Source organism: Acipenser ruthenus, chromosome 25 (genome assembly GCF_902713425.1).
Source record: "Acipenser ruthenus chromosome 25, fAciRut3.2 maternal haplotype, whole genome shotgun sequence".
Taxonomy (NCBI): domain Eukaryota; kingdom Metazoa; phylum Chordata; class Actinopteri; order Acipenseriformes; family Acipenseridae; genus Acipenser; species Acipenser ruthenus.
This window is the reverse complement of record NC_081213.1, coordinates 21,925,896-21,951,151: the sequence shown is the minus strand read 5'-3', so window position 1 is coordinate 21,951,151 and position 25,256 is coordinate 21,925,896. Positions and strand designations below refer to the sequence as shown.

General features: G+C 34.5%; 1 protein-coding gene across 11 annotated transcripts in view; it reads right to left on the bottom strand.

Annotated features, from left to right (window-relative positions):
- Window positions 1–25,256, bottom strand: part of LOC117413924 (forkhead box protein P1-like) — a 165,349-nt gene that overhangs the window by 34,382 nt on the left and 105,711 nt on the right. For 8 of the 11 annotated variants that reach the window (XM_058999644.1, XM_058999637.1, XM_058999633.1 and 5 more), the window contains 4 exons: window positions 23,037–23,135; window positions 4,506–4,643; window positions 3,860–3,949; window positions 235–385 (listed from right to left, as the gene is read on the bottom strand). In XM_058999644.1, coding sequence (XP_058855627.1) covers window positions 235–385; window positions 3,860–3,949; window positions 4,506–4,643; window positions 23,037–23,135 — 478 coding nt within the window. Of the gene's footprint in view, window positions 1–234; window positions 386–3,859; window positions 3,950–4,505; window positions 4,644–12,823; window positions 12,965–23,036; window positions 23,136–25,256 lie in introns of those variants that run through there. The other 3 variants (XM_058999638.1, XM_058999640.1, XM_058999643.1) reach the window with 2 other exon arrangements.

Genomic DNA, 25,256 nt, shown 5'->3' with positions numbered 1-25,256 from the left:
TTGAAACATTGCTATAAAAAAATGATAATACAAAAAAACAAAACCCTCTCAGTCACATTTATCTTGGGTGGGGCCGGTGGAGCCTGCATTCCTAAACTGTACTGTTTGCTTCTGTCTCCTTCTATGTTGTATGCTCTACAACAATAAACAAAATGAAAACCAGCATGTGCCCTAGCGTCATCCCGGAGTGCATATTGTATTACTTGACATGGTAGAAGTGATGGGGGTGCTTGCCTTGAGTCAGCTGGTGTACGGGAAGGGCAGCCTGGCCTGGCTGGATGGTGAGCAGGCCTTGCCGCTGGAGGTTCAGGAGGTGCTGCTGCTGAAGCTGCTGAACCTGCAGAAGCTGCTGCTGGAAGGCCAGCTGCTGAGCGGCTACCTGTTGCTGATCAAACACAAAAACATTACATTGTTACAGGGATGTGTTGTTACCTTTAAAAAATATATATCTTACCCTTTGTCACCACATTAAATCAAGTACAGTCCAGTGAAACCTTCAACCCGTTAATTATTATTATTATTATTATTATTATTATTATTATTATTGTTGTTGTTGTTATTGTACATGAGAAGACTTTAAGGAAAAAAAAAAACTTCATCATATGTTGTTAATTAGCCATGACAAACAATGAAATAACACTGTAAATCATTCATAGAAACAGTCACCGGATTTTAATTACACACATTCATAATTCAGCAAACAACATGGGACTGACTGTTAGTGTTTACTATGCAGGGCATGCTTACATTTCCTTTAGTTTCTCTATGCTTTAACAATTGGCATGAAGTACCATAAACTTTTAGCTAATTAAAAAAAAAAATCCACTCAAGTAAAATAAAAAAATAGAAGGGTGTTTGCCTAAAATTACACCAATGTCAGGGATCTATAATACCCAGCAGGTGGGTTTGACAGAAACGGTTTGTTTAAAAAAAAAAAAAATACCTGAGCTCTAAGCAATTCAACAAGGCATTCAGAAGTTAAAAGCTTTCATAAAAGCTCACATTCCAACATCCTAACTGACCCATTCATATATTTTTCCTAATGTACGCTTGACACATTTTTATGTGGATTTATCCGTTTTTGTTGTGTAAGGAGGTCAGTGAAGCGGAACTCTGTTAAACCTTTTTTTGGCTAGCATGGGGTTTTGTTAAACATACATTTGCTCTAATAATTATCAGAGTGATACAAGCATAATAAATAAAAGGAAATTATCTACTATCCCCAATCTACCAAGAATCATAACAATTGTAAGATCTTATCAAGATGATGGCTAACAATAGTGGAAACTAATTTAACCCTCCAAGAACTGTGACTGTACTGTGACGACCTAACTCGGACTATGCTTTGATTATACAAATCATAAAACGCTCTGTTAGACCGTGCCACAAATATAGCCGGTGATACACAACACTATGCTGCATAGTAATGCTTCAAAACCTACATTAATACAGTGTTCATTTAAAACAACACCTTTGAATAAAGTGGATTTAAAATAAGATGCCTATTTAAAATAATAATAATAATAATAATAATAATAATAATAATAATAATAATAATAATAATAATGTAACAACTGAAACAATGAACAGTTATATTTTTAACACATATTATTGAGGAAACGTTGTATATGAGAAGTCAGGATATGAAAGTATACAAGCCAATTGTCCAAGAAAAGAAATTAAAAGCAATGCATGCTGCCAAGCAGTGTTCCCCACCCAATTACCAAACACAGGATACAAGTCAGTTTGTTTACTTCTCACAATTGAATGCATACAAAAAAGGTCTCCGTGCAGTCCTGCTGTCAGGTCAGAAGTCTGTGTTGAAATGCTGAAATATCTAGATAAAACTTGCATTTTTCGCTCCCTCCCTAATGTGTTTGTCAAAGGTCTACAATGTTTTCCGAGGGCACACCCAACAGTAATGGTTTTTAAAAAAAAAAAATTTAAAAAAAAAAGGCACGGTCTGTTTATTTGATCACACTGAATATAATTTAAAGTATACAGTCTAACAAGTAAACATTTATTTACAGGGTGTATTTAGGATCTTGTGGGGCTAAGAGGAACTGTGTTGACAAAACAGAGCAAGATAGCTCAGTGTGGGATGCTCCTATTTAAAAAAAAAAAAAAAAAATGGTTTAATGCTTTATTTTGAAATCAAAAACAGAAACTCAAATGGTTTCTCCTTGCTTCGAGCAAGCTGTATCAAAATACAAAGAGAATGGAATACCATTAATTATAATTATTAACAACAACAACAACAACAACAACAACAACAACACAAATAAACATTTTAGATATCTACATGCTGAATATGGGTTAATAGTGAAAGGTAGTTGGAGGAGTAAATTCATTTAAACCCCTCCCTTTTTAAGATGTAGCTTTCAGCAAGAATAATGGGCATATGAATAGTTAGTCTGCAGGTTTAAATGCTGTACTACCTTTTCTTAAGGACAGCACTATTAAACAAAAATTACACTGTGGGGTTTAAGGAGAACAGCAGCTGCCATTAGCACCCCAAATAAATATTTGTTGGCCTTTAAGCTGAAAATTGCAAATGACTTTCCCTTTTATATTCCTTTTTTCCTGTTGTCTCAGCCGATCAGAACCCTGCGTGCTCTCCCAGCATGCGCGCTTAAATTAAAAACTACGTCTTACAGACCAAAGAAGAAGTTAATAAGAAGTGGCAACAGAAAGAGATAAATACAACCCTGGACAAATGATAAGAATGACAGTGGCAACCCTTTATTGTCAGCCTTCAAATATAAAGTTAAAAGATCTTAGAAAAACTACATTTTGATGTCTTTAAAATAAAAGCAGCACAAAGTAACAACGGGGGGCTATTGTCTGTAAGCCATAGGGAAGAAGCTCTGTAATTCTTATTCTCCCTTTTGATTGCTGTTAGAAATCGGATTCAAAAAGCAACAGCAGAAGGAGAGAGCCTCTTGAGGCTACAGCCATTTCCTGTGATCATGCACAATGCTCTTCAAAAGTTGTTTTTTTACCGATCCTGCTGATCAATTGCACCTTCGTTTGACTCCCCTCTTTTTTTCTGCTGTGTTTACATCAGATGCATCTCAATGACAAGCCGTATCTAAGGCTAAGAAACAAGCCTGTCATGTGGATTTATGGAAGCATCAAACCACAACTTGTCCAAACTGGAGCTTGCAGTTCATTAATTAGAGAGCTGTGACTTTGAAGTGTGTTTTTGAACATTTGGCTAAATGTATATGCATTTTCGTGGATCTCAGGAGAAAAACAGAACATTCTGCCTGTCTTTGAACTTCTTTTGACTGCACAATAATCATTTATTTGTCCACAATGATGCCTGTATCCCAGTCATTAACACACATTGAACTGCTGGTGATGAGCAAGCCCTACTGAGCTAAAATAAAACAGCCAAGACAACAGAGATGAGAGCATTCAGGAGAGTGATATCCCACAATAATACAAGCCTTCTATCTCTGCACAATTTCCATCTGAATTATTTGAGAAGTTTTATTAGTTTAATACTTTACAAAATTTTTTCACGGTCAATTTATTTTTTTTTTTTAGATTGTTTACCAAGAAAGCACCTGCAAACATTTAGCATAACTCTGTTTTGTTTATTAACATATAGATGCGTAAGAAGTGAGCCGAGCTGTGTATTTATTTCCTACCAGGACAGTTCAGTGCGGTGAACAGCTGAAATGTATTACTCTTTGATCACTCGGAGAAGAATCCGAGCTAACTAATAAACTTCAGTATGTTCCGTTTGTTACAATTTGGACCAGAAGTGATATATTTTTCTCATCCACATTGCATTTTTTAGCAGGTTCATTTAAAGTGAACAAGTGTGTATAAAGGCAAGACTGTGGCGTACCTCTTTACTCTGTTTCCCACCATGTTGTTGCTGTAGAAGCTGAAGATGCACCTGATCCTGTTGTTTCTTATAAAACTCTTGGAGTTGCTGCTGCGGGGATAGGTTGATCATAGATTAGCAGACTGACATTCAAGAAATCAAGTCATTAATTGGCTATACATTTGATCTAGCAATAGAGTTCCACTACTGTTTAGATCATTCAAATATCTCATTTTATGTATCGTACAAAAATATGCAAAATGCCAGAAGGTATCCTATTTTAATTATTTAAATTATGGTGTTTTTTTTGTTTTTTTTTTAGATCTAATACCATGTAGATAACTGAAAAAATGCTATCACTATTTTGTTTAACATAATGTCATACTTTCCCAAAAAAACAAAACACATTAAAATATAATAAAATGTATCTTATTTATGTTGCTACTGTATTGTCAAGGTATGTTACAGTTAATAATTAAAGCAAAAACAACAGCAAATTATATTTGAAAAAAAAAAAAATGAACTGCAAGCTGGCTTTATTGTGAAGTTTTTAAACTCTTTTGCTTTATGCTTTGTCATTAACTCACAAAGACCACAAGCGATATTTTTACCACCTAAATATTTTGTTGAGTGGAACAGCTCTCTCAGAAATGTTCTCAACTCGTACCTGTTGTAACATAAGCGTCTGCTGTTGCTGCAGCAAGCCCTGGAGCTGCTGGGGGGTCAGCACTTGCTGCTGGAGGATAAACTGCATTTGCTGAGGAGTAATCACTTGAGGTGTCATCATAGCCACTGATACTGGAACCTAGGATGAAAAAATAACCGGTAAAACTCAACTGCACCATAACATAATTATCTTTGCATTTTAAACAAAAAAAAAAGTTCAGATTTAAAAGTATGTCATCAAAAAATGTCAAGAGTTGTATACAATTATTTATTTCTTTTTTTGACAGCTTACACCATAGACAAGGTGGTAAAACTGTACGTTGGTGAACACAATTCTCTCATTATGGCCATCATTTACAAATCAAATATCCTAGAATACATAAACCACATTTCTAAAAATGGTATAAATGAATGCAAAATCTTAAAAGCTCACCATACAAAACAAGTGATTATTACAGGACACCCAAACTAGCCTAACTTGTACAATACATGTAACTGTTCAGGTGGGCAAAAAGTAATTTCTGATGACATCGAAAGTAACCAGCAGTTTCTGCAGTCCTTAATTGCTTAGCCTCTATTCTAGATCCTGCCAGCATACAGATGCCGACAGTCTTTCATATTATGTGAGATACCATTAACAGCCCCTTTCTGTGACATTTTAGTGACAAACAGCTATAGTGATGAACTTGATAGCATTTCACAGTTGCAACTGTTAACATGTCTCTGTGCATTGGCATCTTTGTAAGAAACCTCTACACTATATCTAAAAGGATGATGTCTTGTTCGGATAACAAAGCTGACATTAAAATGACACTCTGTCTTTGCCAAGGTTTCACAAATTGCATTCAGGTTTATACCTCATGACACTGCTTTGAATTCTGCATGTATTTTAAATGTAATTTAGCTTAGAATTTGCAAAGGGACATCATTTATTTTTGACAAAGGGCGTATACATGCTGCTTCTTTCTTTATTCTGTATGAAACACAACTCTAAAACAAACACCTAAGTGATTAAAAAGCACAATTAGTTATATAGGAAATTTAGGTTTTATGTTGCTGTAACGTGTATTCCATGGCTGTCTAAAAGCGTGTTCCTGTGCATCTAAGTAACAATTCTTTTTACATTGAAAGACTGTTGTCCAATATGAAATTCAAGCACTTAACTGCTCTGATTTACATGATGCAGAACGGACAGAATGAAAATGCAATATTAATTCTCTCTAGTAATATGTCTTAATAAGCAGTCCATCTTGACTTTTTCACATGGTTTGTCCTGTCATTTGCATAGCCTGGACTCATTCCTAATTTCACAGTCATTATGCACTGATGTCCTGATTTCTCAGCATCACTAATTTTGATGAACTAAAAATGGTTTTTGAAGGTCAACTACACAACATATCAACTATTGTGCAATATATGTTGGGGGGAAAAAAAATGACAGATTTTTTTTTTTTCAAGAAATTGAATTAGCGTAATACAGTACACCCCCTGCCTAAAACATTTAGGGGGAGGAATAATCCATTGTCCCTCCAAATACATTTCACAGACGCATTTCTCTTCTGTAAGAAGCAAATGTGCATTACTTAATTATTTTAATATTTACTGAAACCAAAGCGTTTACTACTATTTACTAAAAAACAAAACGTACAGTAATTACAAACACATTTTATGTATAGAGAGGTAAAGTGACTTTTCTGCCAATCCATTCAATATTTTCCAATAGCCTAACCAGTTCTTGTATCCTTCTGTCCTATTGCCCCCCTGTGCTGTAACTAATACTAGGCATCAAAGATTATGCAGCACTGGCAATAGGCTATTACAGCCCACACTTTATTACCCATTACTAAGGTCATTAGCAGCAAGAATGATTGTACTGTTCTTAACCTATTGATCATCGTAACTACTACCATTTAATCCTGTGTTGAATGACTGGAAATCTGCTAAAGGCAGTGAGGGATGGGTGTAAGGAGGGGGTGGGGGGAAAGCACTGTACTATAGCCATGGATTCTGTGTTACTCCAATTGATATCAACAACTAAATAAATATATCTAGGCTACTGCTTTCCAGTTTCAGGATGATTTATAAAAAAAAGAAAGATATGCCAGTGAATGTTGGTAAACCATCACATGCATCTTATTTTCAATATAAATAAATAAATAAATAAATAAATAAATAAATAAAACATTTCAGAAACTTAGTACTGTAACTTGTTATCATAGGCTTTTAAAATGCATATACTATATGTTCATTATAATTTATAAGACATTTTTCCAGCACAAATGTTTCTGCTAAGCTCTTTAAAACCCCAGCAAGCTGACTGTAGGTAAAAGTGACATGAGAAGCAGCACAAAACCATTACCAATGTAGCTACAAAACACTCAGCTTCTCTCTTGCTATCTAAGGCACCAGTTGTTCACTCATTATAAAAAATATATAATAAAGACAACTAAATAAATAAATAAATAAATAAATAAATAAATATTAGTGTTCCTCTTAAAAACTCTTAAAAGCCTTGTATACTGTAAACTAAATTTGAATGGATCCAAATAAGGTTTGGTACAAACCAGGTGCATCTTGTTCATAAACCTGGCAAATGCAGTAAAAATACAGCTGCTCCATGACCAATGGCAGCGTACCTGTACAGGCCTGTCATCAAAAGAATAACTGTATACACTCAAATAAACTGGCTTCCTTTATTAATTAATGTAAGCTTTTAACTTCTGTAGCTCGATGCAATTTCTAGGATATGTGTGCATTTCCTCAGAGTTACGAAAGTACAGTACACTAAAGGGTCGTTTTGCTGAGAAATAACCAATAGACATATACATATTCAATTATAATTTAAAACAACTTGGTAGTACTTTATAAAAGGTAAATGCATGAGACGAGCACAAATATGTATTGATGAATAATAAAATGGATTGCTGCTTATGCTTAATGTAGGGGGTTATGTAAAACCACGTACTGTAAAAGAAGCACAAAGGGGGGGGGGGGGGTAGATATATATATATTTTTTTTTTAAAAGAAGAATGGGAAATGAACCATTTACTGTATGCTGTTTTACGTAACATGTTTGTTGACCTAGTAATTGTTTTTTCCCCTATGTAGGTGGAGTGGGTAAAGAATATACTGTTCACAACTGCAACAATGTTAACTTTCTGTTTAGAAAAAACTTAAAGCGTGATGTTTTTTCCAGTTAAAAAACTAAAACAAAACAAAAAACCACTAAATGTTGTCAACTGTTAGTGCAAATAACAGTACATAGTACAGAAGCCATATAGATATGTATACTGTAGACAGACATTTTATACGGATTCTTTTAAACGTCGCCACCTTCAAGTTTGCGTCACAACTAAGCATAAGGATGTAAATTAGATTCTAATGAGAAAACACCAGCAGCTCTTCTGACAATCATGAAATTCACAGATTCACACTTAATGAAGACACACTCCAACCAATGTGCTCTCCAAAAGCCGAAGGTCAAAGCACATTCAAAAAGGCAAAGGCAACATCAAGGTAAACAGGGACCTTTGAATGAAGCCTTCCTTCAGAGTGGTGTGGCAATTAGAGTAATTGTGCAAAGAGCAGACTTCTCCGAATGGTAACAGGAATTCAGCTGCCAGTGTTGGAACAGGTTAGAGGAAAAATGTAATTTTAATATATGCTTCCTCGTGTCAGCTTGTTTTGTCAAGACATCAAATAGAATTGAAAAGCACAAAATAACAAGCCCTTGAGAAATCAGAGAAGCCAACCTTTTTGATGTTGTTGGTTTACCTTGTTCAGAGCTATCTGAATAATGACATTTTTTTTCCTTTAATAGGGGATGATAAAGCATGAAAATGTCTTACAATTAGAATTGCATGGCATGCCAGATGTTAAACCTGCGCAATGAAAATGTAGTCTATATAATTAGTCCTGAACAAGAACAGCAAATTTCACTCTGAAGCTCCATTCATTACGCAGACACATTGCATTTTTTTCTCAGATTTCTTTGCATTCCTTTTTGTGTAAATTGTACATAGAGAATATATTTAATAATCTTGCTGTCTTATTTTGTAATCTAAAAAATACATTTTTTTCAGTACATTTAAATGTATAAATAAATTATAACCTGGGGCAGCTAACATAACTGGTTCATAGCCTACACAACCTTTTAAAAACTACACTTCTCAGCTGCTCAGAACATATGAGCTTTTAATGTACGATATTTTGCCATTTAAAGATCTTACCAGTTGGCGCTTTGCATTTTTTTTCCTAGCCTTCGGGAACGTGTGCTGCAAAATTAACACTGTACTGTTGTGAGCAGGCAATAAAAAGATATCTTGAAGTGGCAAGCATATGGTCTCTTCATTGGTCTGCCTCTACTGTATTGAGAATGGCCTTCTATTGTAAAATGCAAGTCAATTTGAAAAGGTTTATAGTGAAGACAAACAGGATAATCAATGCCCTATTTTCTTAAATTTAGAAAATATGTTTATAGGGGAACACAAGTGCTACAGAGCAACTGTAAAAATAAAACTCAAACTGCATTTTAATTAACTTTAAAACCACAAACAAACAATTTCCAGTAAAGCGGAGTCTGTTTTCTATAAAATAAACAAACTACTACCAGAACTAACCAAGCCTTTCAGCTAACAATAACAAATGTACCCCGTGGTGTCACAACTTTCCCACACTCTCAACGGTGCTGCTGCAGGTGTTCAGAATGCTTCAGGTCTACTGGAAATAACTCGTTCGAAACTAATGAAGTGACAATCCTCAGTATTTATTTCTTTTTTTTGTAAATGATATATATATATCGTAATACATAAATGATATATATGTATATCGTCCAATGTCGCACATACCGTATGCATTTAAAAAAAAAAAAAAAAAAAAGATTGTTGCTAACCCCTCTCTCATTTTTAGTTTAACAATTAATTTCTAATTAGAAAGAACCTGTCTAGGTGTGTAACAAAGGCTTTTTGTCTCCTATGCAAATACATTTTATATATATATTTATATATTTTTTTTTTGGGTGACAATTTAGCAATGTAAGACTATAATGGCAATTTCCTTTTTTTCTTTAATCCATAACGGGCCCTTTCACTAAAACACTACAAGTCAAGATTTACATCTGACAAAATGACAAATCTTGCTTCCTGTGGTCGATCTGATTGCAAAAATTGACCATGTGGGGATTGCCCAGAATCTGTAGAATGTCAGTGTTATTGTGCACTGTTGTAAAACCGTTGCAACAGCATCACCAAAACGGTGCAATAAATAATTCCAGAAGCTGCAGTGCTTAAAGTATTACAGATCTCGAGCAAACTGCAGTACTGTGCGCTGCTTCACCCTTCTATTACTTCACACAATCCACTGCTTTCCAGGCAATGCTGTCTTGGCAGGCTTTCATTGCATGGACGAATGATCAATATTGCTAAAGGTGGTGCATTTTTTGGAAGGCTCTTTTGAACTTAATTTTCATGGAAACAGCCACACCTTTCATATTTTGCCAGACACTGAAAGCTTTATAGGTTGAAAACATGGCAAAAATATGAGTAATGAGATTTAATCCAATATAATGCACCTTATCCAAAAACTGCTCTACCTCCAACACACAGACACACACACACAAAAAAAAAGACTTCCTATTCTGCTGGCAGATGATTTATGGTTTACCAGCTCAGCAAGGTTACGCAACACTGCGTGCCTTCAGATGCATTATTTGAGTCAGTTGAGATTTAATTAAGATCACAGCCTCTGAAATCCCCCGTCAAATGAAAATTTACAAAAGACAATGCCTTAACACATCCTCATGCAGATTGTTTCCATTCTGCGCACAGGAACAACACAAAGCTAATCCTTGTTTCCATGACGGCAGACATGAGTACACAAATTTTGTTTTCTTTTAATGCTTGTGTTGTTGTCGTCTTTTGTGTGTCATAAAACCAAGCACCAGAAAATTATTATTATTATTATTATTATTATTATTATTATTATTATTATTATTATTATTATTATTATTATTAATAATAATAATAATAATAATAATAATAAGCAGCTATCTGATGGAACTGCATTACAGTATAGGAAATGGTTCACAGTTAAGAAACGCAGCAGACATTGCAGTAAATACATCAATAGATACACAAAACAATAATTAAATACAAGGAATTATGATAAGTTCTTTGATACCATAATTTTCAGAAAGATAAATGCAGACTACTTAAACTTTAACCTGATTTTGTTTGAACTTTTTTTTTTGTTTGTTTGTATACTACTCTGGCCTAATCCTGTATTCTAAGTTTATTTCCATAGCCTTTTGACAATTTGTAGATCTCACTGGCCTGCTTGACTTTCTCGGATCAGCCATAAAATACAAAACATGTATAAAGAGTAACCCAAACTATGTTCTTTCATCTTCTGGCACTTTGTGGTGTTCACCAGCCTTTCACATGCGTTAAACAGAAGCTATTATTAGGTTTTGTGCCTAATCTGCATTTTTAATTATTTCCTTCTGACTGCATAAGGCTGTGGTTGCCACTGTTTGGATAATGCAATGTATCATATACCACAAAATCGACAGATAATTTTTTTACTGGCCTACACTTTGGAAACAACTACAGGGGGAGGGCAATAAACATGTGCACAGTTTTGTCAGTTCTTTCCTAGGTATGATTCAAGCTTTTCAGAAAAATGTCTTGTTTCCATTACAATACTGAATCATACATTTTGTTTACTGCAAAACATTTACAATTAGTAAAAGATATTCCAGGCACACATGCACCATACAGATGTACTATTCCCCAGTATCAATGTAATATCTGGTTGCCTATGTCAGGGTTTAGAAATGACAGGTGCTAGCAGCCTCTTTGCATGACAGGCCACTGCACAAATAAGTGCCTTGCCTGAAAGGGCTAATGCACTACTAATGAACAATAAATCAACTTTGATTATAAACTGTCAGACAAATCAGTTTTCACTTCAGCTCTCTCACATTAGTCAAAGCCAGCGGTAGAGCACTGCAGTACACAGGGATTCTGTTTAGGTTATATTGGGTTAAAAGCTGATGTTGTTTGTTAAAGCACTTTTATGTGGGTGGCATTTTTCTCAACGTTGCAAAGACGTGTGTGTGTGTGTGTGTGTGTGTGTGTACTATTCACCAAGGAATCCCTTTATAACATACTCTGAAAAGTTCAACAACCAGAACTGCTTTAAGCATGTTCAGAATTAAGATTGAACACATTTTTTTTCACAAAATGTCTACAATTAGCAAATGTATTTTAATTAAAACAACTGTCTTTTCATAAGACCCTCAAGTCAGTCAGTCAGTCAATAAAATGTTGAAATATAAAACAACCAATAAGCCAACTAGCACCTGAGTGATTGTTTTAAGGGTTAAACAAAGTGGCAAAAAAAGAAGTTCATGCGCAGTGTTCCAGCCCCTAACAATCATTTCCTGAGACTTCCCCTAACAGGAAAATCTTCATATTAGCATCTGATATAATACAGTGTTGACGTTTAAGATACCTACATTTAGAGTGAATAACAATACCTTGCTGGTGTAACCACATTCTCTGTCAGAAACATCTCTCTCACTCTCTTAATTTTACATGACAGACTGACTTGCAAACAAATTCAGCAAATCACCTTCCTGCCATTTACAATTGCCGTGAATGATTTAATTTGTCTCTGTTTTAGTAAAGTCTAGCAAATATAGACAGCTGGTGCTGAAAAACAATCTAAACAGTGTAAACACTGCCTGAGTCCATGAGATCTGTATAGTTGAGGGAAAAACATGTTTTTTTTACCCCCTCAGTATTTTAAATAAATAAATAAAATAAAAAAAATTAGCAACACAACAAAGCTGACATTAGACAAATAAATCACATCTTATTTTTCATATTTCCTAATTTAAGCATCTTAAAATTGTCATGTATCTCTTGTCCCAGGACAAACCATGTGTACTTAGCCCAATTTAATAATCAGCCAATCAAAAACATTTTGTGAACAAAACAAAAATACATCATGAAAAATAAAATAAAAAGAAAGTATCAAACAAATCTATTTAAAAAAACACCAAACACATTCCCACCAGTACGTAAACAACGCGCTTGTTTTTCTCAGTTTTCTCTACAGGCTAAAGTGAGCCAATCTGTCCTTTTAAACTGTTCTGCTTGACTAACCCTTTAACTGGTTGATAAAAATTAACCAATAACAATGATAAAATGCTACACAAAGGATATATAAAGCCTTTTTCTTTCCCAGGACAAATTAAATTGTCAAGTTTTACACAAGAAAGGTACCAAAATTGCAGAATCAATCATATTGACAAACCTGACAAACTCCATTTAGCTGCCACCGTAAACAGACTGCTGGGCCATGAAGCTCTAATAAGCCTTGCTGTAGCGTCTTTAGCTTCCTCAGGATACAGACAGATTGCACGCGCAAGGGTGCTCCCGGGCTGACAAGATGCAAAACTATCCAATCAACCACGCCCTTCTCCACCAATCACAACCAGCCCCTAAACATAATCAATTCAAATGCCCCACACAATGGGCCTCCTCTTTCCAGTGACTGCAGGTGAAATAATGCCTTTGTGTGGGGCCCTTGAAGGAAACTACAGTTGTTTGCAGTTAACCCTTTGACCCGCAGAGCTTGCGACTGTGCTATTGAAACAATTGGAGGCAAAGAAAAAAAAATCTCCCCTTAATTAAAACAACAGATAATACTCTGTTAAACCCACAGAAAATAAAAAGGGATGAATCACTCCTATCTGTTTCTATTGTTCTGCTAAAGGGATGTGTTGCAAGAGAAACTATTATAAGTTTGTGGAACAAAGTCTGGAGGAAATCTAATGTAGGATCAGCAGGGATTAAAGTCATATTCTCATTTGTTTCTCTTTAGAAAAATAAATGTTTTCAACTATATGTATGTGTATTAAAATGGAAACTAAGAATTGAATTTTGGATTGATAAAAGACTTGATGGAATTGATACAGTGGGATTCTACAGTATTTGTTACACACTCGAACGGATTGTTTAACAGTTTTTAGCACAAATTTATAAACAAATAAAATGAAAACAATTAATTTGGGAATTAGGGAGCAATTTGAACGTTTTAAAAAAAGGATTTCATTTTAATCTTGATTTAATATTATTAGTATAAAAAAATGTACTACATTTTTTTTGTTTGTTTGTTTTGTTTTCGTAAACTGCATGACATTTCGCATTTAAATGTAGATCATGTTGGAGCAGTATCCTCTAGAATCTGCATTATATAGACAAAAACACCCCCCCATGCCCCCTACTGGTGGATTCTGCATAACAAAGGTTAGAGATTTAAGAATACAAATTGACAAGGCAATGTAACATGTTATTGAATGAATTACTATTATTAAAAGGACTGTAACTTATTATTGAATGACAAAAAATGTTGTTAAACTGATAACTATTAAAAAAAAATATACACAGTATATTCTATAAAGGCAAATACCTTCAACAGCTTTCTTTTTATTTTGTTTTAGCTCAGTGAACTGTATACGTTTTTAGAAAAGATTAAATGTGCTGTACCAATAAATATTGAAATTCTGTACATTTTACTGTCTAAAATGTAGAAGCCTTCAGAAGCTATTTGGTGCAAAAGTCACGTTTACTGTAATTACAATATGTTATAAAATATATGCCACCTGTACTTGAGAGCATACTCTTTTTTAGTGCTGCTCACAAAAAAGGTTTCACTGCCAAACTATATATCTTTGCTTGTCTAGCAGAACAACCTGTATTACTGTTGGGCAATCTTGCCTCCTTTAACTCACTGTCTCATGGGGAGCATGTCGGCATATTTTCAATAAAACACCTTCTTAGCAGTAATGGGCCACTGTTCTCATTTCAATGGTCCCTAAGGCTTCATGATATATTTAGCAGGCATACCGTTCAAGTTTTCTTTCTGGCATTTGCTGTATAGATGCTAGCACACAAAGAGGAATCTATTTTCTCTTCAACCGGTACTCCTATGTAACATTATATTTTGGCTTTTTTATTATTATTTTTTTCTTAATTGCAAAATCACGTGGTACAGTGTTTTGCTCACTTGCAGATTACAACACCTCAACAAAACTGCTATACAAAGTGTGCATTTGCTACTTGTATTTACACAAAAAAAAAAAAAAAAAACTGTGACTTCTAACCAATTCATTTTTTATATGTTTCAGACACTTACTATTTTAACACAGTTTATGGCAAAGCTGTATACCTTCAATTTAGTATACGAAACTAACTCACTCTAAGGAAGTTCACTGGAGATGAAAAGAATCTAGTACTTGGTATTCAAGTGTATACACAACTCTAATTTAACAAAAAGTCAAAGAGGGCTAGGAACAGGTGTGTATTATAGCAAACAATAAACACAGGCTCCTACGCAGATGGCTCATCACAGAACAATAGACGTCTTTTCACAGCAGATCTGCTTCACTGATTCCATAACAGTAGCTTTTAACCACATTTAGAGGGATGGCATCTATGACCCACCTTCTAATCTCTCAACCACAAACTCCAACATTCCATCAAATGCACGCTAGAAGAAGAAAATACTGTAAGCTGTAAGTAACTTGTTGTCTGCAAGCCCCCCCCCCCCCCCGATCCCAAACTTTTGTTTTTACAAACATCCTTTCATGCTTGAAATCAAATGTGGTTTTTCACTGTGTCCCGCATGTGATTGTCAGGGAAAGTATTCCTCTTCGTACATCACCATGTAAAGCAACATGAAGAATATTTAACTAACCAAAAGTTTCCTGTTGAAAAATGCCAACATATCTTGAAATGTGTTATGTTTGCTTCTTATGAAGACTTCTGTGGTTTTAGCAGTTAGTCAAAACAGGATACTATTTACTTTTAAAATTCATTAAATCCAGTACAAAACCAATCTTCACAAGTTTTATTTGCAACCAGAAAATTGTGGGTGGGGGAATTCTATAATTTATTTTTCAACTTCTCTTTATGAATATCATAACATGCTATATTTAGACAGTAAGTTCTTAGAACATTTGAGTAACGTGGGCAAACAAATGTGAATAATGCAGTTACATGCTGTTTACTCTGCAAAGCTTACAGCCCTATTAAATAAAACTAAATAAATTACTGACTAAAGAGATTTTGCTCACTTTCATTCTTTTAAACTGCTATTACTATTTTACAAGGATAGAGCCTTTCAATGCTATGATGACATCATATTGGAATTTAAATAAAACTGTGTGCCACAGATAGTGTGCTACTGTGTGGTAATAAAGAACGCTACCATTCATGATTTCAATGTATTATTAGATTAATGCTTTCACCGATTTTTAAAAATGGCATTTTCACTGGCAGTTAACTTTGCACTACACTTGCTTCAGCCTACAATATAAATATCAACTGACTAAACTATAGTGCAATTTTGTCAACATCAGTTAATATTAATTAGTAAACAAAAACGGTCAAAAATGGTGAATGACTGCCATAATTTGAAACATACACACACAAGTCTATCATAATAAAGTAATATTAGCACCAGCACATTAAAACTGTTTTAATAAATGGCTTCCTTCAGTTTAGGACAGTTCTGATTTGCAATCAGCCATAGTCTAAACCACGAACATCTGCTGTTAACCTGTATCTAGCATTAGTTAAATATGCACAGCACTACTTGATGAGCCTGTTTGAAATGTGCCAAAGCCTGAAAAATAATCGCTCAATTGAATGTTGTTTTGCGTTCTTTAATGTTGTGTTTTGATGACAGGCTTGACAGGTTACACAATGAAGTGAATTAAAACAAATGTTATTAGTGTTTACATTCCCCACCAAAATTACAAATATTAAAATATTACTCAACTGATTTGATTAACTATGTAAAACCCTGTTATTTAAATCAGCAAACTCTTTTTGAGAACTGTGGAAGAAGGTTTTGTATGCTTTTCTTCTTAGTGGCATACACTTCAAACTGTACTGGACCGCAAAATGCATCTTATAAAACTTCATCTAATAGCACAATGCTATCATGTTATGTTACTAGTCTGCAACACATTTGCCACCCAGCAAACTACAAGGAAAAAGAAAACAGCAGGTCAACAGATGTCTACCTAAACACTGCATTCTCTGAATGTGTAACAAAGAATGGCTTTTTTTTTTTTTTTTTTTGCTAAGACTGGAATTCTTAATGTCAAGTGCTTGACAAAAGCATATATATATATATATATATATATATATATATATATATATATATATGGCTACTTTTTATTTATTTTTTTAAATTTATTTTCAAACATAAAAATGTATATGCCCATGTCTGAAAGAAACATCATGCCATATCCAATTTTTTTACATTTTTACAATATGACAAGAAAACCAAACTGTATAAAATGTCCTGATCTTTAGTTAGACAACCATGCTTCGTCTGTGATATGTTGATTATCACTCCTGAAGTAATAAAACAAGCTAACTCAACTGTTATGTGTTATGGTATCATCCCTGTTTGCAAGGCAATTATCAAATGGCACACATTCACTTTTACAGCATTTAAAAAATAATAATAATAATAATTTTAATTACTAGTGTTTTAAAATAGTTAAACATCATATACTTTATTAAGTAAATAATATCTATCAATCCAAGAGGGAAAAGCCTCTCGTTCTATTTTTGTGTTTTCATTTATTTATTTTCTTAAAAGAAACACAACATTATTTTCACAGAGATTGAAAGCATTTGGTTTGAGTTTTAACACAATTAAAACTGGATGTGTAAATCAGACTCTCAGTGGAGGGCAGATTAAAACCGTGTGATTGTTTAAAATCATGCTCGTTATTTACAGCCCTAATTCCAGCGCCGTCCACACCTTCAGCGCACATCCCATAAAGACTGCAGCAGTCTCATTGTCTTGCTATCTCAGCTGGCTTTCCTGCCTGGGCACTGTGCCAAGCAGGCTGGACTGCCCCCTCATTGTCACTTCTACAGTGTGCTGCTTGCACCAACTGCTGTTATTCTGGGCTTCAGGACATTTTCTAACCACTGGATGGGCTCCAGTACTGTGCACTAATGAGTTGCAGATTGGAGCACTTTGGTGTACATGTGTCAGGACAATGTCTTGGTCTATAACAAAAACAGTAGTTTAAAAAACGCAGCTAACTCCACACTGACAGAAAAAGTGCCCTCTGCAAAAAAAGTTTAACTTTAAATGATCCCCAGCTAATATGGGAAATAGAAAGGATATCTTCCCTTGAGCTCTGAGCACCCTCTCTGAAACCCCAGACAAAGAAAGTTACTTATAAAAAATAATAATTAAGTTGCTTTTATTTGTCTCAGTTTTACAAAAAAAGGGGTCTTAATATCTCAGTGATGTTCAGTAGTAGTATGGAGGACAGTATAAAGGGAACTTTGAAAGGTCTGAAGCTAGATTCTTTGGTTTTGTTTTTTTATCTGGAGGTAAACTTAATTTCCTATGCTTGCAAGTACAATGCAGGAAACAAAATGAGCAAATACTGGTTTGTTGAAGTCAACATCACAACAAAAAAGATTATAGACGGTTCAAAGGAAATGTAACCTTACTTTAAATTTCCGCAGCATTAAATTCCGATTTGGTTAGCTTGTGAGCATATTGTAGAACAAAATCCAGTTTCAGTGCGTTCACAAATAAACAATTACCTAAAAACACGTATAAAGTACGTGCAATAAAAAAAAATCTGATCCCATTAGAAAAAGCTAGTTCACAATAGTATGCATTTTCTTAAAAAAATATAACTAGAGTAACAGAGGACAGAAACATTCATTAAAATGCCCAGTACAAATCTGTAACACTGAATTACCAATAAAAGCCTTAATGTGAGAAGTGCAGACATTTGAACCAGCGTCAAACCTCAACCAAGCTGTTGCTTTAACTAGTTTTATCTAGGCATTAAGCTGATGATTGTGGAACCATGTTGACACAACATCTTCAACCCAGCTGCACATCACATAATCCACTCTAGGTGGCAGGAACCTTCCCATGATTCCTAGCACAGTTGCATAGTTAAACGCCCTAGCTTCTCAGCAATGCTACAAACGAGACTAATTTTTTCCGCAGCGCTAGTAGACTATCAGCAAGGGTCCAACAGTGTTGTTCCTAATTACCTATTTCTTCACTCTCGATCCTGTGGCTCTCATAATTAGTTACCTGGGGCTGCAATCCAATTTGAAGTGATGACAAGAAAGTGATCCATGAAAAAGTAATAAGTTAAATCCAATTTCAGACTGCCTCTAATTAAATGCACGTGGAACTAATGACTCAAACCCTACCATTTCAGTGATAATGGTAATTAGCAAGGTGGGAGTCGCTCTCTCTTGTTCAGCGTTGTAGGTGTAAACCACGAGGTAAAGTGGCAGGGACACTCTTAATTACATGTGTCATTTTGTCAGCAATTTACTCACTTTTGACCAGTCAAGTATGTTTAGCTTTCCTCTGCTTCCGCAGCAGCTGCTATCATGTTTAGTACACTAAAATGCTTCAAGCAAAAGCATATGAGGCGGCAAACTAAAGTGCTCCACACAGTTTTGACCACTGAAACCACCCTCTTTGAAAACAAAACCAGAACATCATTTTAAACTGTAGCATGGATTCATATTTGGAGGATAACTGCTTAGAAAATAAATACATATTATTTCTATTGTATTAATTTGTTTGGTAGCATTTTATGTTTTTTTTTTTCGTGTACTCTTGGCAGATTCTCCACCAAGAGCAGTAATCAGTATAAACAGCAATACCACCTGCTGGACATTTAAACCCTTACAGCTCAATCTCAATTCAGAACAGTAGTGCTCAAACTTTTTATAAGCCGCCGCCCCCCCCCTTAGTAGCATACATTTTGTTGCGCCCCCACCCCCGTTGACATTTTACATTTTAACAGGCGTTTGTTTTTCGGATTTATTGTAAATGGTGTATTTGTTCCTAGATTTAAAACCACAAAAAGTCCAGATTTAGCTAAATACATACATGTTAAACAAACACATTCTTAGAAGTTTTCAAAATTGTACTTTCAGATATAATTTATAAATGTTAAAAACGCGTATCGTAAATTCAACATTTAAAACCAGTCTATATAAATCTTTTTTTTTTTTTAATTTTTAATTTTTTTTTTCTACACTTGGCACGTCAACATTTAGTTAACATTTCAAACAAGTAAATACGTGAAAAAAAAAATGCATGTAACTTAAATTACTTATTTATTTATTTATTTATTTAATTATTTATTTTGGTGGTGGTTCAAGATTTACATAACAGATAAATCTGAAAAACACTATCGTTCTGCAATTAAATCTGAAAAAAGAAATCTAGGTTTTCACAAAATAAATATTTATTTTGCCAACTAAATCTGGAGCTAAAATAGCCCATTCAAGTGTTTTTTTTTGGCATAGTATGCTGCAGAGCTGCCCTTACCCTCCGAGAGCCAATGTCTCCGCTTCCCTGACTCCTCTGTATACTACAATGCCAAAATGCCTAAATCAGACCTTTTTTTTGGTTAAATCTAGAAAAAAATACACCATTTACATTAAATCTGGGGAAAAACACCTAAAATATAAATACATTGAAGCCGCCATTTTGGATCTGTTCACTGCAGTTTCACTGACACTTGCCACTTCAAACCTAATTTCTCCAGTTCTACAAGTCCTAGAGGGATCGTCAACGGCTCATTTGAAAGGTAATAACTTGGACTAATTAGCTGTCATTTATGTATTTATTTAAAATGTTCTATCCTTTAAAAAAACAGTTTTAATTCTTACAGAACTTTAGTCATAGTTGCGCCCCCCTTACATTTTCCAATGTTTAGCTCAATGGCTGCAAGGAACACAAGAAGTAATCCTGCAGTAAGTTAATGCTTCCAGTTTGATATCTCAATGCAAATTATATAAATATATAAATGTATAGCACACACAAAATATTAATATTATAGTTTCTTTGTTAGTTTTTTTAAAAAGACATAGCGATCTATGCAAGAAATTGGATGTGTGTGTGTGTGTGTGTGTATATATATATCACTAATTGAAGACTATTATATGAGGTTAAGAGTTGCAAAACTAAAAAACAGAAGTACATTTTAAAACTGGGAGGGCAAGTTAGTGATAGTATCAGTTTTGTCTCATCACATCCTTATGGACTGATCCTTTTTTGTACTTTGATCTTTTTGTTGTAGATATCACAACTTTATATTGCTCATCCTTTTGTTCTTACTTGGCTGTTTCTGTACATGTGAAATTATTTAATCAGATATGATGATAGATAGTCCACACCACAGCTGTATTTATCCACTCATGAACCTCTGAGAACCACATTTCCAGCACTGTGCAAATACTGTGAGTTTGTTGCATATGTATCAATTATACATCTATTCCTTTCAAAGCTTTTATCATAGAAATGCATCGGAAGTGAGCATTTAGTACACATTTTTTCTAATTTGTGGAATTTCTAACATTAATTTGACAAAGACAGTTCAAACCAGTCTGAATAAATAATGAGGTATCAGTGTGCTTGTCTCTGTTCCCAACCTTTTTGTAAGTGATAGATGTACAAACGATCCCATTGATTAAACTTGACTTCATTAGTTAATTGTCGAGCAAACTAATTTATGATATGAGAGTACATCTGTACACATATTTTTAATGTATCACCCAGTTCCAACCAATACAGGAACATAACCTAAATGAAGACAAAGAAATGAAGTCAATGACCTTTGTATAGAATTATGTGTACTTCCTTATTTTACTAAATTAGGTAAAAACACATAACAGAATAATTACATACTATGAAACTGGACTGATTTACTTAGATGCTATACAGAACTCGTATGTTTCATAAGCTACACAGAGAAAAAAAAGACTAGGTTTTCTTTTCAATAGCTGATTGACAGGTTGGGCGAGCTCTCTGTATACATTAATAAATTAGAATTTTAATTTTGTCTTTGTCTGCAGGAGATGGTCTAGTACTTTAATATGTACCAACAACTGGCTGTGTAGAGGAATCAGCTACGTGGCCTCCACTGTTGACCTCTGCTACACAATTCCTAGCCTGACTAGGGAAACTCTTTAGTTTGATCCTTTCAACTTATTTGAATCCTGACAAATAAGCTCACAACTGAAAGGTCAACACAGTCATATTTCTTCCTCTGGAGCTAGTCTTAAAACATCTGCACAACAAAGAGCTTCTTTCAGTACCTGACATTGGACCTAGCTGGTACAATACCTCATTAAAAATGCTCCCTATAGGAAAGGGGTATTAAATATTATATACACCAGGCTGTGGTATTAATTACAAAATACCCTGCAGACATGTTTATATTTATACACCAACATACAATCCTTATGTTCTTATATTGCCATACATAATGCTTTGCAGGCACCACATCTGAGCATTTTGAGTGGGCTTTTTTTTTTTTCAAATCTGTGAACATACAAATACATACATATTACATATACTGTGGCTGTAAATATTTTAGTATTGCAGTTGTAAAAGTGTGACTGTGATTTTAATCCTGACCTCTGTTTATTTCAATGTGTTAGCCTCTCCGTTACCCAGTCTTTAGAAATCCCTGCTTCACTCCATAGCACCCCCTATAGGTGGTGCACTCAATTGCACACCGGTTAATAATGTACCCATTTTTATTAATTTCCTTGTTTTCACTTCCTATTTTGAATAATGATTTTTAGTTCCCAAATGAAAGTGAATGAACTCTACTGTGGACAACAGAGACCCAGATCTCAGAACTCAGCTGGACTAGTAACAGAGAAATTCTAATTCACAGCCCACAAATGTACAGTGGATTTTCATCACATCATCTCATTACTAGGTATAAAATCAACATGCCAGTATTATATACAGACAGAAGTGGAAGTCTTCACTCAGCTGCAATTTGAAAGTTGCTGTGTACCAAAATCAAATTTGAGTCCTTGGTGACATTCATTTTGTTTATGCATTGTTCTCTATCTTTTGCTTATTTCCTCCTCAGTAGACAGCATGTTCAAATTTAGTTTACTCGGGGTTTGTTTCAGGCATTTGCATTTCAATGTTAGAGATTAAAATGGAGCCAACCTCCATTATGTTTAATGGACAAGTAGCTCACAATTAATACAAAGCATACATACAGTATTGCAGAATATAAGGCTGATCGGGCAAAGTGGAGCTTGGGGTTCACTTGCTTTTCTTTTATGAAAGGAATTTCCTGCATGGTCACTTCCTGTTCTATAGTATACACCTCTGCTTTTACAACACTATTTTATACCCTGCTGTCTTGCAATGTTCTGTATTTTACATCTTAGCAATATAAATGTTGGTATTGCTTTACTTGATTTCCTGTTTATGTGCTTGCTCTAGTACATGTTGTATTAATAGAACAGATGCAGAAAACAAATAATAAAAAAAAGAACAAGTCAGTGTTGGCATTTTATGCTTTCCGTACAAGAAAGCACAGCATACATTGACAAAACTGTTGAGTTATCAACTCTTATTGCGAAAGAGAGTAAAACCTTTTTAGCAAGAATAAACATGATTGTACCTGTTGAGCTGTCTGCTTGTCATTCCCCTTGGGTGACTTCAGTCCAGAGCCTTGCTGTTGTTGCTGATGCAGCAGGAGCTGTCGTGCAACTTGAAGAGCCTGAACAAAAAATGAAGAACTTTTAATATTTTGTTTGGACCACAAATACTTCCAGTGTTTATTGCCTTTTAACATAACAGATGTTACCAAAATAACAACTTGGTCTAGGCTGTTGATATTTATTAAAAACAGCTCGCATCGTGTTGTGTGCAAAACAGATAATTTTCCGTCACCATTTCCTTATAGTATCGTATGATACAATAGTTTCCACTAATCAGACAAAACCGTATTTGGTCAAGTGGAAACGACTTCTAAAAGATTAAAAATAAACTACAATTTTAAAATGTACATATTTGATAGGAAATACACTGTATTTTGTAATAGCATTGCAGATAGAAAGAGTTGAATTGCTTATTTAATATTACTGTTTGTCTTTTTACAATTGACAACAGAACTACACCAAGCATGACGCAACAATTACAACTTTTCTAGGCAATATAAAGATAAACATTTATCAATAAAAATGTATTAATTAATATAGGTACTATAATATTAAAACTTATTAGACCTTACATACGGCATCTTCAAAAAATCATTATTTTCTTCAATCACATAACAACAACAAAAAAAAGCTTTGTGTTCTGATTATCTGGGACATGGACATGGCCTTCTCAATGGAAAACAAAACAAAGTGCAGTCACATGTTTATTGCTCCAGCTACTCCCTTTTCCCTTCCGATAAATAATCAAACATGCCATCCAGAATAAACAAAACCAGGGAGCTGGGAAACAGAATGGTCATCAGAAAGACACAGATACCAAGAAAAGCAACCTACTGTTCCCACAGTGAGTTACAAAGCTCACACCTACACCAGTACAACATCTGAGTAAATAACGAGTCATTCTTTCCATGTTGCACATGTGATGCCTCCCACTATTAAACAAATAGTCCGAGACAGATACAAACATTGTTATACAATGGAGGGTCTTTTTTTATTACTGAGGAGCTGCCAGTTACCATCAAACCTGTTGACATGCAAAACCAAAGAGGAAAGAAAAACAATATTTTACTGGTATCCATGCTCTAAAAGTAGCGGATTCTTTTAGGTGGGAAGTATCAGTAGCCACCAACTACAAAACTACAATAATATCAAGAAATTATTATCACACTCCAACCACCAGGGATTCATGATTAAAGGGTTCAACCAAACAGATGAAACTAAATCTTAATGCAAGGTTCATAATTTCAAAAACAAACAAGTCCCTTTTATACTACAGACGGGCTACTGTCTGAATGTGTATGTGCAAATGTGTTATTGGTACTTGTTACCCCATTTCCACCAAATGCTTTATTTTAAATATTTCACCTGGACATCGGCCATTTCATTTTCAAACTTGTTTTGTAATGACCTACTTAAAAGCAGTCAAGTTGTGAAAGGCACCTTAAGTTATGAAAATAAATAGTAATTGTAAAGACAGATAAAAATCTGCCAGTTTTACATCTTCGAAATGAAACTATTAAAATGAGAAAAAGAACACTGAAGGGGAAATCCCACAGCACAGCCTGTAAAAGGGGCTATTTTATGTGGTTGTCACTACTGGACAATATGAGTTTTCTACACCTACATACAACCAAGAAATTAAAGAATTCAGGCCTTCCAGACAACCCAAAACTTCACCTAATTATAGAAAATGTACATGTAAATAAAGTCTGATATTTAAAACTGGTCCTATTTATAATACAAAAAAATACATCTTCATGGCAAGGAAACCCTTTTTTAATTTCATTTTGCCTATCTAATATAACCCACAATAACAGTACATCCGACAACATATGCAGTGATGTTGCAGAGCAAATACATTGAAATATTTCACAAATAATCCTACAGCTGAACTGAGAAAACTAACTCTATGATGGAATCATTCCAGCCAAGTCAAAAACTTATAGAACGGATGGGAAATAGAACTTTCCAATACATCAGATGGTCTATAGCCTGCTTTTACACATAACTAAATATATTGACAGATAGAGAAGCTAAATTGGTTTAGCAAAAACTAAGGAAGTACTTCCACAAATCACTGCTATCGTATAGCTGAACATGAATCTGAACCTGTGCCCGACTGGACAACAAAAAGATAAAGTGAGTGAGGGCTTTACCAGGCGCTGTTGCCTCTAAACCTC